Source organism: Rutidosis leptorrhynchoides, chromosome 4 (genome assembly GCF_046630445.1).
Source record: "Rutidosis leptorrhynchoides isolate AG116_Rl617_1_P2 chromosome 4, CSIRO_AGI_Rlap_v1, whole genome shotgun sequence".
Lineage (NCBI taxonomy): Eukaryota > Viridiplantae > Streptophyta > Magnoliopsida > Asterales > Asteraceae > Rutidosis > Rutidosis leptorrhynchoides.
The window spans coordinates 139,029,491-139,048,324 of NC_092336.1; the positions used below are offsets into that span (position 1 = coordinate 139,029,491).

The 18,834-nt window shown below is 32.6% G+C and overlaps 1 protein-coding gene across 1 annotated transcript in view; it reads right to left on the bottom strand.

The window, feature by feature from the left end:
* Positions 1–1,821: 1,821 nt before the first annotated feature.
* Positions 1,822–18,834, bottom strand: part of LOC139841056 (uncharacterized) — a 28,616-nt gene continuing 11,603 nt past the window's right edge. The window contains exons 2-6 of the mRNA XM_071831289.1: positions 3,912–4,196; positions 3,655–3,790; positions 3,443–3,581; positions 3,234–3,346; positions 1,822–3,150 (exon numbers count right to left, since the gene is read on the bottom strand). Of these exons, the coding sequence (XP_071687390.1) occupies positions 1,822–3,150; positions 3,234–3,346; positions 3,443–3,581; positions 3,655–3,790; positions 3,912–4,196 (2,002 nt within the window). The remainder of the gene's footprint in view (positions 3,151–3,233; positions 3,347–3,442; positions 3,582–3,654; positions 3,791–3,911; positions 4,197–18,834) is intronic.

An 18,834-nucleotide genomic window follows, 5' to 3' on the forward strand; every position in this document is an offset into this window, starting at 1 on the left:
CGTTGGTGTATGGATTAGATATAAAGGATATGTAATTTTGTTTTCATGTAAATAAGTCATGAATGATTACTCATATTTTTGTAATCTTATGAGATATTTCATGCTAGTTGCCAAATGATGGTTCCCACATGTGTTAGGTGACTCACATGGGCTGCTAAGAGCTGATCATTGGAGTGTATATACCAATAGTACATACATCTAAAAGCTGTGTATTGTACGAGTACGAATACGGGTGCATACGAGTAGAATTGTTGATGAAACTGAACGAGAATGTAATTGTAAGCATTTTTGTTAAGTAGAAGTATTTTGATAAGTGTATTGAAGTCTTTCAAAAGTGTATAAATACATATTAAGACACTACATGTATATACATTTTAACTGAGTCGTTAAGTCATCGTTAGTCGTTACATGTAAGTGTTGTTTTGAAACCTTTAGGTTAACAATCTTGTTAAATGTTGTTAACCCAATGTTTATAATATCAAATGAGATTTTAAATTATTATATTATCATGATATTATCATGTATGAATATCTCTTAATATGATATATATACATTAAATGTCTTTACAACGATAATCGTTACATATATGTCTCGTTTAAAAATCATTAAGTTAGTAGTCTTGTTTTTACATATGTAGTTCATTGTTAATATACTTTATGATATGTTTTCTTATCATAGTATCATGTTAACTATATATATATATCCATATATATGTCATCATATAGTTTTTACAAGTTTTAACGTTCGTGAATCACCGATCAACTTGGGTGGTCAATTGTCTATATGAAACATATTTCAATTAATCAAGTCTTAACAAGTTTGATTGCTTAACATGTTGGAAACATTTAATCATGTAAACATCAATCTCAATTAATATATATAAACATGGAAAAGTTCGGGTCACTACATTCATCACCCATATGGGGGTGTGATCAGTAAGAATATTATAGGAACCAGATATGCATAAACATTCATCAAACAACCCTAGTAAGGGTTGATTATCACGTACATATATTGTATCACCGGGTTGGGGGATTTCTTTAAGTTCCTCTAGAGATAAATCAAACGAAAGAATAACGTTCTTATTCTTAATCTTTGTATCATTCACAAGCCAGTGAAGCGCTCCATTGAATAAAATACCAGGAAGAGGAAACCAACCTTGAGTATTAAAAGCTAAATAATCGTAGCCTCGAACGAATTTCCATTGATTTGATTTTAAAGATAACATCTGAAAGTGCATATAATGCTCATATTTTTTTTTTAACGGCAAAAGAATATATATATATATATATATATATATATATATATATATATATATATATATATATATATATATATATATATATATATATAAATATATATATATATATATAAAAGAATACTCTCTAGCATGGCGCTAAGAGAAAAATACAACGAAACTCCTCAGCATGGCGCTGAAGGAGAATTACAACGGGCTTAGAAGCCATGTGTTCCAATTAGCAACATCACGGCTTCTATTTTTTAGCCAACGAAAAGAAAAAAGTTTAATGACATCAAGTAAATTACATCTATTATGATCGAACGAAGGCGAAGCTTTGAAGTAGATACTAAAGAGGCACCATCAATCCAAGCTACAGCATCCACCCAACAATTAAAATAAGGTAAATTGCAATCTACCCAAACCTGAATTAGACTCCAAAGATCTACAGCCACATGACATTCAAAGAATAAATGTTTAATGTTTTCCGAGTTCGAGTTGCATAAGGGACAATCGATCGAATTAACCATAATACCTCTTGCGGATAAATTCATTCTCACCGGGAGAGCATCACGCTTGAAACGTCACAAAAAAACGTTAACCTTCTTCGGTAATGTTTTTAACCATGAAGTCTCTATTGGATGAGAAGGAAGAGTAACTTTATCAATATGATTCCGTGAATTTTTAACCGTGTAACTGCCATCTCCATCAAGAGAGCATTTCCAATAATCTTCTCTATCCGAAAATAGCATACTTTCGAATTCACATGTGAGTAAGTCAAGCGCGGCAAGGTTTCTTGACCCTATGTTCTCACGAGCCCAAGACCAATTCCAAGAATCATTAACCCGTTTATCAGCAACTTTATCTTCTTTATTCACATCAATATGATATAATCTATTAAATCGATCTCGAAGCAGAACAAGACCACACCAGGGGTCGGACCAAAATGCATTTTTTTGGCCGTTACCAACGTGCCAGTAAAAAAGGTTTTGAGGAATAATATTATCAGTAGTAAGTTTACAACATGTCGACACTATATTAGCCCATGGACTACTTCCGTTCACCTTTTCAAAACAATCTCCATGAATAGCTTTAATAACTTTAACCCACATGTCATTCGTAGAATTAAAGTAGCGCCCTCTCCACTTAAGGATTAAAGCAAGATTAAAAGCTTTTAAGCTACAAATATTAAGTCCACCTTTTTCGTAAGAAGCAAGTGCATTATCCCATTTTACCCACGCCATTTTTCGTTTAGAGTTGTTGGAACCCCAAAAAAATCTCATTATGATTGCTTCAATCTTATTAATAACCGTAACCGGGAAAACGAAAAGAGACATAAAGTAAATTCCCACGCTCCCCAAAACCGATTTAATAAGAGTGAGTCTACCACCCGACGATAATAGACGCGCTTTCCATGAAGCAAGACGATTATTAAATTTACCAATAAGATCATCCCAACTCGAAACAAGTTTCATATTAGATCCAATCGGAATACCAAGATATGTGGTTGGAAAAGAGCCCACGCTACAACCAAAATACCCAGCCACCATGTTAACGATTTGAGGAGAAACGCCAATGCCATAAACATGGGACTTAGCAACATTTATTTTAAGGCCCGAAACCAAATAGAAAACATTAAGAAGTTGGATAATGTTACCTAATTCGCGCGTCCTCCATTCCGACATAATGATGACATCGTCAGCATAAATAAAGTGAGACAAGCATAACGCATTTGATCCAAAACAAATGCCACGAATGAAATTAGATTCTTTGGCTTTATTAAGAGCCAAATGAAGGCCCTCCATTACGATCATGAACAAAAAAGGGCTAAGAGGATCTCCTTGACGAAGATCTCTTTTAATGGGAAATTCACGAGTAGGGCTCCCGTTTACAAGAACCGAAGTTCTAGCAGACTGTAAACAACCCATAATCCATCCGCACCAACGATCCCGAAACCAAGGGATCTCATCAAGAATATTAAGAATTCCCAACTAACCAAATCGAAAGCTTTCTCAAAATCGACTTTGAAGAGCAGCATCTTACGATTGTTTTTCTCGTGCCATTTAATTATCTCACTTAACATCAGTTGGCTATCAAGGATTTGCCTTCCTGCAATGAATGCGGATTGTGTAGTAGAAATTATTTTATCGATGATACCTGTAAGACGATTAGTCAGTAGTTTCGATATGGTCTTATAAAAAAAACCTATTAGAGAAATAGGCCTAAAGTCCGTTACAAGAGTCGGGTTTTTGACTTTTGGAATCATAGTAAAGAGAGCTGAGTTTGCCCCATTAGGCATCGACCCCGAGGCAAAAAAAAGCAAGAATATCGTTGCACATAACGGCTCCAATTAAATCCCAAAACTTTTTAATGAATTTAAATGAAAAATCATCGGGTCCCGGGGCTTTAAAACTAACACAATCCCAAACCGCCAACTTAATCTCGACGTCATCGAACTCTCTTTCAAGGAACAAATTGTCTTCTGGGCTAAGTGTGACTAACGGATTAGCAATGTTGAATTGAACACCAGAATTCACCGCATCAAACTTGTGACTATAATAATCAAAAAAACTTGTTTTTTACCGTCATCGGATCCACAATCCATGTCCCATCAATCATAAGACCTTGAATATTTTGAAGTTTTCTTTTATGTTTAATTGAACAATGAAAGAACTTAGAGTTCTCATCACCTTCAATATCCCACTTAATACGAGCTTTTTGTAAAGAATCAAGAGTAGCAAATTTGTTAATATCTTCCTTCTTTTGAAACAAACTGTTACGCTCATCAATTTGATTGTTTGAAGCCAGGCCCGAATCAATTAAACAATCCAACTCATTAATATTATCAACTAACTCTGTTAACTGAGCTTTTTCTTCCTTCCTAGATTGCGTAATCCATTCCCTAAGTTTCACTTTGAGCGCTCTTAATTTAACAGTGATATGATGGGGCCCGGATAAACTAATTGAAATGTCCCGTTCATATTGATTATAAACGTTCCATATTAATTGATTTCGTTGCGAGGTTTTGACCTCTATATGAGACGTTTTTCAAAGACTGCATTCATTTTTAAAACAACCATAACCTTTATTTTATCTATAAAGGTTTAAAAAGCATTACGTAGATTATCAACTAATGATAATCTAAAATATACCGTTTACACACGACCATTACATAATGGTTTTCAATAAGAATATATTACATCAAAAATAAGTTTCTTGAATGCAGTTTTTACATAATATCATACAAGCTTGGATTCCAAATCTTGTCCTTATTTTAGTATGCAACAGCGGAAGCTCTTAATAATCACCTGAGAATAAACATGCTTAAAACGTCAACAAAAATGTTGGTGAGTTATAGGTTTAACCTATATATTATCAAATCATAATAATAGACCACAAGATATCATATTTCAATATACATCCCATACATAGAGATAAAAATCATTCATATGGTGAACACCTGGTAACCGACATTAACAAGATGCATATAAGAATATCCCCTATCATTTCGGGAAATCCTTCGGACATGATAAAAACGAATTCGAAGTACTAAAGCATCCGGTACTTTGGATGGGGTTCGTTAGGCCCAATAGATCTATCTTTAGGATTCACGTCAATTAGTAGATCGGTTTACTAATTCTTAGGCTACCAAGCAAAAGGGGCATATTCGGCTTCGATCATTCACCCATATAATGTAGTTTCATTTACTTGTGTCTATTTCGTAAAACATTTATAAAACTGCATGTATTCTCATCCTAAAATATAAGATTTTAAAAGTGGGACTATAACTCATTTTCACAGATTTTTACTTCGTCGGGAAGTTAGACTTGGCCACTGGTCGATTCACGAACCTATAACAAATATGTACATATATATCAAAGTATGTTCAAAATATATTTACAACATTTTTAATACGTTTTACTGTTTTAAGTTTATTAAGTCAGCTGTCCTTGTTAGTAACCTACAACTAGTTGTCCATAATTAGATGTACAGAAATAAATCGATATATATTATCTTGAATCAATCCACGACCCATTGTATACACGTTTCAGGCTAGATCACAACTCAAACTATATATATTTTTGGAATCAACCTCAACCCTGTATAGCTACCTCCAACATTACTGCATATAGAGTGTCTATGGTTGTTCCAAATAATATATATAGATGGGTCGATATGATATGTCAAAACATTTGCATACGTGTCTATGGTATCCCAAGATTACATAATATATTAGAATACATGTATAATACAATATAAGTTAGCTAGGATATGATTTGTATATAATTGTTACAATATTTTCCGTAGCTACAACAATAAAAAAATATCCAATCTTGTTTTACCCATAACTTCTTCGTTTTAAATCCGTTTTGAGTGAATCAAATTGCTATGGTTTCATATTGAACTCTATTTTATGAATATAAACAGAAAAAGTATAGGTTTATAGTTGGAATTACAGGTTACAAGTCATTTTTGTAAAGGTAGTCATTTCAGTCGAAAGAACGACGTCTAGATGACCATTTTGGAAAACATACTTCCACTTTGAGTTTAACCATGATTTTTGGATATAGTTTCATGTTCATAAGAAAAATCATTTTCCCAGAAGAACAACTTTTAAATCAAAGTTTATCATAGTTTTTAATTAACTAACCCAAAACAGCCCGCGGTGTTACTACAACGGCGTATATCCGGTTTTACGGTGTTTTTCGTGTTTTACGATTTTAAATCATTAAGTTAGCATATAATATAGATATATAACATGTGTTTAGTTGATTTTAAAAGTCAAGTTAGAAGAATTAACTTTTGTTTGCGAACAAGTTTAGAATTAATTAAACTATGTTCTAGTGATTTCAAGTTTAAGCCTTCGAATAAGATAACTTTATATGTATGAATCGAATGATGTTAAGAACATCATTACTACCTCAATTTTTGTGGATAAACCTACTGGAAAAGAGACAAATAGATCTAGCTTCAAAGGATCCTTGGATGGCTTGAAAGTTCTTGAAGCAGAATCATGACACGAAAACAAATTCAAGTAAGATCATCACTCGAAATAAGATTGTTATAGTTATAGAAATTGAACCAAAGTTTGAATATGAGAATTACCTTGTATTATAAAGATATCTTACTGTAAATAAGAAGGATTTCTTGAGGTTAGATGATCACTTTACAAGATTGGAAGTAAGCTAGCAAACTTGGAAGTATTCTTGATTTTATGTAACTAGAACTTATAGAATTTATGAAGAACACTTAGAACTTGAAGATAGAACTTGAGAGAGATCACTTAGATGAAAAAAATTGAAGAATGAAACTGTTTGTAGGTGTTTTTGGTCGTTGGTATATGGATTAGATATAAAGGATGTGTAATTTTGTTTTCATGTAAATAAGTCATGGATGATTACTCATATTTTTGTAATTTTATGAGATATTTCATGCTAGTTTCCAAATGATGGTTCTCACATGTGTTAGGTGAATCACATGGGCTGCTAAGAGCTGATCATTAGAGTGTATATACCAATAGTACATACGTCTAAAAGCTGTGTATTGTACGAGTACGAATACTGGTGCATACGAGTAGAATTGTTGATGAAACTGAACGAGGATGTAATTGTAAGCATTTTTGTTAAGTAGAAGTATATTTGATAAGTGTATTAAAGTCTTTCAAAAGTGTATGAATACATAATAAAACACTACATGTATATACATTTTAACTGAGTCGTTAAGTCTTCGTTAGTCGTTAGATGTAAATGCTGTTTTGAAACCTTTAGGTTAACGATCTTGTTAAATGTTGTTAACCCATTGTTTATTATATCTAAAGAGATGTTAAATTATTACATTATAATGATATTATGATATATTAATATATCTTATTATGATATATATACAGTTAAATGTTGTTACAACGATAATCGTTACATATATGTCTCGTTTCGAAATCATTAAGTTAGTAGTCTTGTTTTTACATATGTAATTCATTGTTAATACACTTAATGACATGTTTACTTATCATTTATCATGATTAAACATAGTGTATCAATATCTTAATATGATTCATATGTATTTAGTAAGACGTTATAACGATAATCGTTATATATATCGTTTCGAGTTTCTTAATTCAATAAACTCAATTTTATGTATATAACTCATTGTTAAAATACCTAATGAGATACTTACTTATCATAATATTATGTTAACTATATATATAATCATATATATATCATCATATAGTTTTTACAAGTTTTAACGTTCGTGAATCACCGGTCAACTTGGGTGGTCAATTGTCTATATGAAACCTATTTCAATTAATCAAGTCTTAACAAGTTCGATTGCTTAACATGTTGGAAACACTTGATCATGTAAATAACAATTTCATTTAATATATATAAACATGGAAAAGTTCGGGTCACTACAGTACCTACCCGTTAAATAAATTTTGTCCCGAAATTTTTAAGCAGTTGGAGGTGTTGACGAAACTTCTGGAAATAGGTGCGGGTATTTCTTCTTCATCTGATCTTCATGCTCCCAGGTGAACTCGGGTCCTCTACGAGCATTCCATCGAACCTTAACAATTGGTATCTTTTTTTGCTTAAGTCTTTTATCCTCTCGATCCATTATTTCGACGGGTTCTTCAATGAATTGAAGTTTTTCGTTGATTTGAATTTCGTCTAACGGAATAGTGAGATTTTCTTTAGCAAAATATTTCTTCAAATTCGAGACGTGAAAAGTGTTATATACAGCTGCGAGTTGTTGGGGTAACTCAAGTCGGTAAGCTACTGGTCCGACACGTTCAATAATCTTGAATGGTCCAATATACCTTAGATTTAGTTTCCCTCGTTTACCAAATCGAACAACTCCTTTCCAAGGTGAAACTTTAAGCATGACCATCTCGCCTATTTCAAATTCTATATCTTTTCTTTTAATGTCAGCGTAGCTCTTTTGTCGACTTTGGGCGATTTTCAATCGTTGTTGAATTTGGATGATCTTCTCGGTAGTTTCTTGTATTATCTCCGGACCCGTAATCTGTCTATCCCCCGCTTCACTTCAACAAATCGGAGACCTGCACTTTCTACCATAAAGTGCTTCAAACGGCGCCATCTCAATGCTTGAATGGTAGCTATTGTTGTAGGAAAATTCTGCTAACGGTAGATGTCGATCCCAACTGTTTCCGAAATCAATAACACATGCTCGTAGCATGTATTCAAGCATTTGTATCGTCCTTTCGCTCTGCCCATCAGTTTGTGGATGATAGGCAGTACTCATGTCTAAACGAGTTCCTAATGCTTGCTGTAATGTCTGCCAGAATCTTGAAATAAATCTGCCATCCCTATCAGAGATAATAGAGATTGGTATTCCATGTCTGGAGATGACTTCCTTCAAATACAGTCGTGCTAACTTCTCCATCTTGTCATCTTCTCTTATTGGCAGGAAGTGTGTTGATTTAGTGAGACGATCAACTATTACCCAAATAGTATCAAAACCACTTGTAGTCCTTGGCAACTTAGTGATGAAATCCATGGTAATGTTTTCCCATTTCCATTCCGGGATTTCGGGTTGTTGAAGTAGACCTGATGGTTTCTGATGCTCCGCTTTGAACTTAGAACACGTCAAACATTCTCCTACGTATTTAGCAACATCGGCTTTCATACCTGGCCACCAAAAATGTTTCTTAAGATCCTTGTACATCTTCCCCATTCCAGGATGTATTGAGTATCTGGTTTTATGAGCTTCTCTAAGTACCATTTCTCTCATATCTCCAAATTTTGGTACCCAAATTCTTTCAGCCTAATACCGGGTTCCGTCTTCCCAAATATTAAGATGCTTCTCCGATCCTTTGGGTATTTCATCCTTTAAATTTCCCTCTTTTAAAACTCCTTGTTTCGCCTCCTTTATTTGAGTAGTAAGGTTAGTGTGAATCATTATATTCATAGCTTTTACTCGAATGGGTTCTCTATTCTTTCTGCTCAAGGCGTCGGCTACTACATTTGCCTTCCCCGGGTGGTAACGAATCTCAGAGTCGTAATCATTCAACAATTCAATCCACCTACGCTGCCTCATATTCAGTTGTTTCTGATTAAATATGTGTTGAAGACTTTTGTGGTCGGTATATATAATACTTTTGACCCCATATAAGTAGTGCCTCCAAGTCTTTAATGCAAAAACAATCGCGCCTAATTCCAAATCATACGTCGTATAATTCTGTTCGTGAATCTTCAATTATCTAGATGCATAAGCAATTACTTTCGTTCGTTGCATTAATACACAACCGAGACCTTGCTTTGAGGCGTCACAATATATCACAAAATCATCATTCCCTTCAGGTAGTGACAATATAGGTGTCGTAGTTAACTTTTTCTTCAATAACTGAAACGCTTTCTCTTGTTCATCCTTCCATTCAAATTTCTTCCCTTTATGCGTTAATGCAGTCAAGGTTTTGCTATTCTGGAAAAGTCTTGGATGAACCTTCTGTAGTAACCAGCTAGTCCTAAAAACTGGCGTATGTGTTTCCGAGTTTTCGGGGTTTTCCATTTTTCAACGGTTTCAATCTTTGCTAGATCCACCTGAATACCTTCTTTATTCACTATGTGACCGAGGAATTGAACCTCTTCCAACCAAAATGCACACTTTGAAAACTTAGCATACAGTTTTTCTTTCCTTAACAACTCTAGCACTTTTCTCAAATGTTCTTCGTGCTCTTGGTCATTCTTTGAGTAAATAAGTATATCATCGATGAAAACAATGACAAACTTGTCAAGGTATGGTCCACACACTCGGTTCATGAGGTCCATGAACACAGCTAGTGCGTTAGTCAACCCAAACGGCATAACCATAAACTCGTAATGACCGTAACGCGTCCTAAAAGCAGTCTTTGGAATATCATCCTCCTTCACCCACATTTGATGATACCCAGAACGTAAATCAATCTTAGAATAAACCGATGAGCCTTGTAGTTGATCAAATAAGTCGTCGATTCTAGGTAGTGAGTAGCGGTTCTTGATGGTAAGTTTTTTCAACTCTCGGTAGTCGATACATAACCTAAATGTACCATCCTTCTTCTTGACAAACAAAGCAGGAGCTCCCCTTGGTGATGTGCTTGGTCGAATGAAACCACGCTCTAAAAGTTCTTGTAATTGGCTCTGAAGTTCCTTCATTTCGCTGGGTGCGAGTCTGTATGGAGCACGAGCTATTGGTGCAGCTCCTGGTACAAATTCTATTTGAAATTCAACGGATTGATGTGGGGGTAATCCCGGTAATTCTTTTGAAAATACATCGGGAAATTCTTTTGCGACGGGAACATCACTGATGTTCTTTTCTTCAGGTTTAACTTCCTCGATGTGTGCTAGAATGACGTAACAACATTTTCTTATTAGTTTTTGCTCCTTCAAACTACTAATAAGATTTATTTTCGCGTTGTTCTTTTCTCCGTTCACCATTAAAGGTTTTCCTTTTTCACGCATAATGCGAATCGCATTTTTGTAACAAATGACCTCTGCTCTCACCTTTTTCAACCAGTCCATGCCAATTATTACATCAAAACTCCCTAACTCGACTGGTATTAAATCTATCTTAAACGTTTCATCACCAGTTTAATTTCTCTATCCCGACATATATTATCTGCTGAAATTAATTTACCATTTACTAATTCGAGTAAAAATTTATCATCCAAAGGTGTCAATGGGCAACTTAATTTAGCACAAAATTCTCTACTCATATAGCTTCTATCCGCCCCCAAATCAAATAAAACATAAGCAGATTTATCGTCAATAAGAAACGTACCCGTAACATGCTCCGGGTCTTCCTGTGCTTCTGCCGCATTAATATTGAAAACTCTTCCACGGTGCTGCCCATTAGTATTCCCCTGATTCGGGCAATTTCTAATAATGTGGCCCGGTTTTCCACATTTATAATAAACAGCGTTGGTATTACTTGCTCCGACACTATTCGTTTCGGCATTACTTGTTCCGACATTATTTGTTCCTTTAGTTCTGTTAAATTTTGGTCCGTAGACCTCACACTTTGTCGCGCTATGACCATTTCTTTTACACCTGTTGCAAAATGTCGTGCAAAACCCCTGATGATTTTCTTCACACCTATGACATGGCTGTTTTTGGTTTTTGTTGCCGTTGTTGTTATTGAGGTTGTTTTTGGGGTTGTTATTGTTGTTGAAACGGTTGTTTTAGTTGTTGTTGTTGTTGTTGGGATGTTTGTTGTAGTTATTATTAGGATTGCGGTTATTGTTGCGATTGTTGTTTCGGTTGTTGGGATAGTTGTTGCGATTATGGTTGTAATTGTTGTTGTTGTTGTACTGGTGACTCTTGTCACCGTTTTCCTCCCACTTCCTCTTGAGTTGTTTCGTATTGGCTTCTTCGGCCGCCTGCTCTTTAATTCTTCCCTCAATCTGATTTATGAGTTTATGAGCCATTCGACTTGCCTTCTGTATAGAATCGGGCTCGTGTGAACTCACATCTTCTTGAATCCTTACTGGTAACCCTTTTACAAACGTGTCGATCTTCTCTTCTTCATCTTCGAATGCTCCCGAACACAATAGGCACTCTGTGAATCGTCGTTCATATGTGGTAACGCCGAACCCTTGTGTTCGTAACTCTCTAAGTTCTGCCTTGAGTTTATTGACTTCGTTTCTAGGACGGTACTGCTCGTTCATCAATTGCTTGAATGCTGACCACGGTAGTGCGTAAGCAGCATTTTGTCCTACCTGTTCAAGATAGGTGTTCCACCATACGCAGTACCTGTGAAGGTATGCGTAGCGTACTTAACTTTGTCTTCTTCAGTACACTTACTTATGGCAAACACCGATTCGACTTTCTCGGTCCACCGTTTCAATCCAATTGGTCCTTCGGTTCCATCAAATTCCAAAGGTTTGCAGGCAGTGAATTCTTTGTAGGAGCATCCTACACGATTTCTTGCGCCGTTAGCTGCATTGCTAGATTCAGAGTTATTGTTGGTATGAGGCGCAGCCTGTACTGCGGCTATGTTTGCAGCAAGAAAGGTACGAAATTCCTCTTCGCTCATATTCATGGTGTGTCGAGTGGTCGGTGCCATTTCCTTCAAAATAGCAACTGAATCGAGTTAATCATACAGAATATTAAGAGTAGTCAATAGTATTTCGTAGCATAATATGAACTCATTTATAAAAGCTTTTTCTTCATATTAGCGTTTTATAAGTTTAAATTCGGGTACTACCTACCCGTTAAGTTCATACTTAGTAGCTAATATACAATTCAACTACTAAAATTCCATATGAAAAACTGATTATAATAATATATCACATACAAATATTCTTCAAACTTACAACTTCGCTATATTACATATAACATGAAATATAGTATACTATGATACATGACAGTTTTGAAGATAAATCTAGTTAATACGCACGTTGTTCAGCAAAGGAAATAAAAACACGTAATTCATAAGTCCAGAAACAAGTCATGCATTCTGGTTTTACTAAGACGACTTCCCATCCTTGGTCTTGTGGAAAATAACCGTTATGACCATTGGCTAGGCAGCATGTTGTAATGTCATCAAAAGGATGAGGGTTTCGTAATGTCCAACATCCTCGTAATAATCTAAAAACCTTGTTTCTCACCCCAACTACTGAATCCGTCACTTGTGGGAAGGTTTTATTAAAAAGCTGCAATCCGATGTTCTTTTTCTCACTTTGGTAAGAAGCGAACATCACTAACCCGTAAGCATAACATGCTTCTTTATGTTGCATGTTAGAAGCTCTTTCTAATTCACGAAATCCTATGTTGGGATATGTTGAGTCAAAATAGGTTCTTAACCCGTAGCGTAAAATTGCATTTGGGTTCCCCGCATTTAACGCTTTAAAGAAAACACGGTGTAACTTACGGTCTCCCCAATGTGATATACCCCACCTATCAAAGGAAAGCCTTTTATAAACTAAGGCATTTCTGGAAAGTCTTTCAAATGTTTGACAAGTTAATTTCGCCATAACTAAATGTGCTGATGAATTCTGACCGACTCTGGACAAGATTTCCTCAATCATATCCTCTGGTAGCTCTTAAAAAATATTCGGTTGTCTACCCTTAACGTCCATTTTGTTTTTATACTGTAAAATAGACAAGGATTAGATTCGTAAAAGATAATTAACAAACAATACAAGCAATTTTTTTTACATAGAACATAAAAGTACAAGCACACTACAATACATATAATATACAACATGATTACAACCCTCTAATCTGAATCACTGGTTTCTTCTTCTTCGGACTTGGTTCGTTTTCCTAATTTTCTAGGAATATATGGTGTTCATCTAATACGAGCCGTCGTTTTCCACAATGGTTTAGAAAAACCTGGTGGTTTAGAGGTTCCCGGGTCATTATTACATTTTAGGAAATACGGATGTTGTCGATACATATAAAGTTCATCGGGGTTGGAATCGGGTTTCTCTATTTTTATACCTTTTCCCTTATTATTTTCTTTCGCTTTATTAAATTGGGTCAAGGTAATTTCTATAACATCATCGGAATCCTCATCGGGATCCGATTCATCGGAAAATTGGTAATCTTGCCAATATTTTGCTTCCTCGGCGGAAACACCATTGACCATTATTAACTTTGGTCTGTTGGTTGAGGATTTTCTTTTATTTAATCGATTTACTATAGGTATCAATATTTCTTCCTCCGGAACCTCTTCTTCTGGTTCCTCCTCTTCTGGTTCATCTTCTTCCGGTTCCTCCTCTTCCGGTTCTTCTTCTTCCGGTTCCTCTTCCGAAATTTGTGAATCTTCCCAAAATATATTCGACTCTTCATTATTATTAGGTGAATCAATGGGATTTATACTAGAGGTAGACATCTATCACACAATATCAAACACGTTAAGAGATTAATATATCACATAATATTTACATGTTAATAATATATAGTTTCCAACAAAAAATGTTAAGCAATCGTTTTTGAAGAAAAACACGGTCGAAGTCCAGACTCACTAATGCATCCTAACAAACTCGGTAAGACACACAAATGCAATTTTCTGGTTCTCTAAGACCAACGCTCAGATACCAACTGAAATGTCCCGTTCATATTGATTATAAACGTTCCATATTAATTGATTTCGTTGCGAGGTTTTGACCTCTATATGAGACGTTTTTCAAAGACTGCATTCATTTTTAAAACAACCATAACCTTTATTTTATCTATAAAGGTTTAAAAAGCATTACGTAGATTATCAACTAATGATAATCTAAAATATACCGTTTACACACGACCATTACATAATGGTTTACAATAAGAATATATTACATCAAAAATAAGTTTCTTGAATGCAGTTTTTACATAATATCATACAAGCATGGACTCTAAATCTTGTCCTTATTTTAGTATGCAACAGCGAAAGCTCTTAATAATCACCTGAGAATAAACATGCTTAAAACGTCAACAAAAATGTTGGTGAGTTATAGGTTTAACCTATATATTATCAAATTATAATAATAGACCACAAGATTTCATATTTCAATATACATCCCATACATAGAGATAAAAATCATTCATATGGTGAATACCTGGTAACCGACATTAGCAAGATGCATATAAGAATATCCCCTATCATTCCGGGAAATCCTTCGAACATGATAAAAACGAATTCGAAGTACTAAAGCATCCGGTACTTTGGATGGGGTTCGTTAGTGTGATGACCCGGGAATTTCCGACCAAATTTAAACATAATCTTATATGATTCGACTCGATAAGCAAAGTCTATTAAACCGAGTCTCATTATGTTTGAACTATTTCATGATAACATTTGACCTTTAACTATTTCCGACGATTCACGAACCTTTAATTGTAACTAAGAATGTAAATATAAATAATTATATATAAAACTAATTATATTAGTATTAATGAACTATTAAGTAATTTTGTTATTATAAAAGATAACATTTAATAACTAAAGATTTTCATTTTGAATATATATAGTATATTGTATATAAATGATTCAAACATATTTTACCAACGTTATCAAAATATTAAATGTACAATGTTATACTTTGTAGTTAATTGTTTAATATACATAATTAATCATCTACTCAACATTTAAAACATGATTTTATATATATGGTAGTATACATATATACATAAATATAACTATATATATATATATATATGATTTTATACATAATTATTATATTATGTATATGTAGAAATTTATAATATATCTATGATGAAATAATGTACTATTTTAATAAATATATATAATACTTACATATATAAAACATTTATATTTTTCATAATTACATACATAAGTATAATATAATTAGTATGTAAATAAATATTATAATATATTTATATTAAAATGCATAAATATATAATATTCAGTATATGTTACAATACATATTACATAATTATTAAATATTACATAATAATAGATGATATTAATAAATTAAATTTAAATACAAATATAGTTGTTGTAGTAATGTTATTTGTATCGTCAAATATCAATATTTGTATTCATAATATCACTTTATATCATATAAAGATGAAATTGGATGTATAAATTAGATTATTATTACTAATATTATTATTATCGATAAAATATTAATATTATCATAATTAGTATGGTATTATTATTATTATTATTATTATTATTATCATTTTTACAATTATTATTATCATTAATATTATATTTATCATTATTATTAATTTTATTAATATTATTAGATATTAATAGTATTGTTATTATATATTATTATTATTAATTAAAAAAAAGCAGTAGGGATCTATATTATACGCTTGACCTCTGTATCCTTTATCTCTATTATTATTATTTTTTTTGTTTCTTTCCTGCTCCCAACTCGTGAACCTGTGTTGACATTTTCTCCATTTTTTATCAACCGATCTCTATTATTACAACATGATTATGTATAATTGCAAATCAAATAAAAAGGAAATCCAATGGGATTAAAGAGCACAGCGATATTTTTGTTTTCTTCTTCTCTGCACGCTCCAATTTTTTTTTCTCTTAATTCAATTTCGAATAAAGTTTCAAAATCTAAAAACGCAGAAAGGTTAGAAATCTTTCTTTGAATCTATCTGCAAAATCTCAACTCTCAAATCTTTATATCGATCTTGAATTTTGAAGTCAAAGTTTAGTTTAAAAAAAGTCAACAATAGTTCTTGAGACAAATTCGCGTTCGTGTATATGTTTCTGATCAAATTGACGATTCCAGTAGTTTTTATACATGTTTAGAAAACTATTTCGTGTTATAAACATTATCTATAATGTTATCTATTACGAAATCAATTTTTTTTTTGTTCCAAGAACCGACGCTGCAGTAGGCCTTAGTGTTTTTTTTTTTTTATTTTAGAACCCAAATTATTTTTTTTTCTGTAATGTTTTGAAGCTTTAAAGGGAACCCCGATTTTTTATTTTTTTTTGGTTATTGATGTTTTGTTGAATCCATGAGACTTGTGGAGAAGAAGAGGAATAGAAGAAAAACAGTTTATATATAAAATTTAAATTCGATATTAGTACAGAGAATCAGAATTGGTGGGATGGTCGAGAGTGTTTGCGTGTGAGCATGTGGTCACGAGATCGAGTCCAGAGGACGGTAGTTTCTTTTTTTTTTTTGAAACTCTTTTCATGTGAGGTAGTTTTCTTTTCTAATTTTTTTATTGTTATTATATATTAATTATTATTAGTATTATTATTATTATTGTGATTGTTTTGATTGTTATTGTTATTGTTATTATTAGTATCATACTTGTTATCATATTTGAAAGTATTATAGACATTACTATTATTATTATGATAGGTATTAATAATATTATTATTAGTAATAAACTTATCATTTTAGTATTTTATCATCATTAGGATTATGATTATGATTATCATTATTATTATTATGAAGGAAATAAAAATATATTATTATCATCAATATTAGAATTTGTACCGATTTATAAATAATAGTATCATCAGTGCATTTACAATTAATAATATCATATTTATCAGTATCATCATTAATATTTACTAGTATTATTATGATTATCATTTATCATTTTATAAATATTAGAACCCTTATTATTAACATAAGTATGGTATTAGTATTAATATTATTTTAGAGTTATTATTATTAGTATCATTAACAGTTATCATTTTCATTTTTTTTGCTATTAGTATTATCATTATTAATAAAATTATTATTATTATTAGTAAATCATTATTATCTAAATTATTATTTTAACAAATAAATCTTTTGTACACTATATATATACTTATGGTATATACTAGGATTGTATTAATAATTCACATAACAAACTAATAAAATTTCATAAATACAATACTAACCACAAATATATGTATATAAATATATTAATGTCACTATTTATATAAACGTAAATCATTATAGATATATACATAAAATCGATATATATATATATAAAATATAACTTAAAATATAATATAAGTATACGTTTTAAAATAAAGGTTAGAATAAATTCTACAAAACTATAATATATAAATAATACATATTAATAAATGAAATTTTGTAACTTACATTATACGTATTAATATATACACAATTGATATAGGTTCGTGAATCCGAGGCCAACCCTGCATTGTTCAATGACGTCATATGTATTTTTACTACAAAATACAGTATCGTGAGTTTCATTTGCCTTTTTACCCTTTATATTTTTGGGCTGAGAATACATGCGCAACTTTTATAACTGTTTTACGAAATTGACACAAGTACGTGAAACTACATTCTATGGTTGGATTATCGAAGTCGAATATGCCCCTTTTTATTAAGTCTGGTAATCTAAGAATTAGGGAACAGACACCCTAATTGACGCGAATCCTAAAGATAGATCTATCGGGCCCAACAAGCCCCATCCAAAGTACCGGATGTTTTAGTACTTCGAAATTTATATCATGTCCGAAGGAGGATCCCGGAATGATGGGGATATTCTTATATATGCATATTGTTAATGTCGGTTACCAGGTGTTCAATCCATATGAATGATATTTTTGTCTCTATGCATGGGACGTATGTTTATGAGAAATGGAAATCTGAAATCTTGTGGTCTATTAAAATGATGGAAACGATTGTTTAAGTTAAACTAATGAACTCACCAACCTTTTGGTTGACACTTTAAAGCATGTTTATTCTCAGGTATGAAAGAAATCTTCCGCTGTGTATTTGCTCATTTTATAGATATTACTTGGAGTCATTCATGGCATATTTCAAAAGACGTTGCATTCGAGTCGTCGAGTTCATCAAGATTATTATCAAGTCAATTATAGTTGGATATATTATGAAATGGTATGCATGCCTGTCAACTTTTGATGTAATGAAAGTTTGTCTTTTCAAAAACGAATGCAATGTTTGTAAAATGTATCATATAGAGGTCAAGTACCTCGTGATGTAATCAACTGTTGTGAATCGTTTATAATCGATATGGACTTCGTCTGGATGGATTAGGACGGGTCTTCACAGTTGGTATCAGAGCGGTGGTCTTAGCGAACCAGGTCTTGCATTAGTGAGTCTAACTGATAGTCGTTAGAATGCATTAATGAGTCTGGGCTTCGACCGTGTTTGCATGTCAAAAGTTTTGCTTATCATTTAG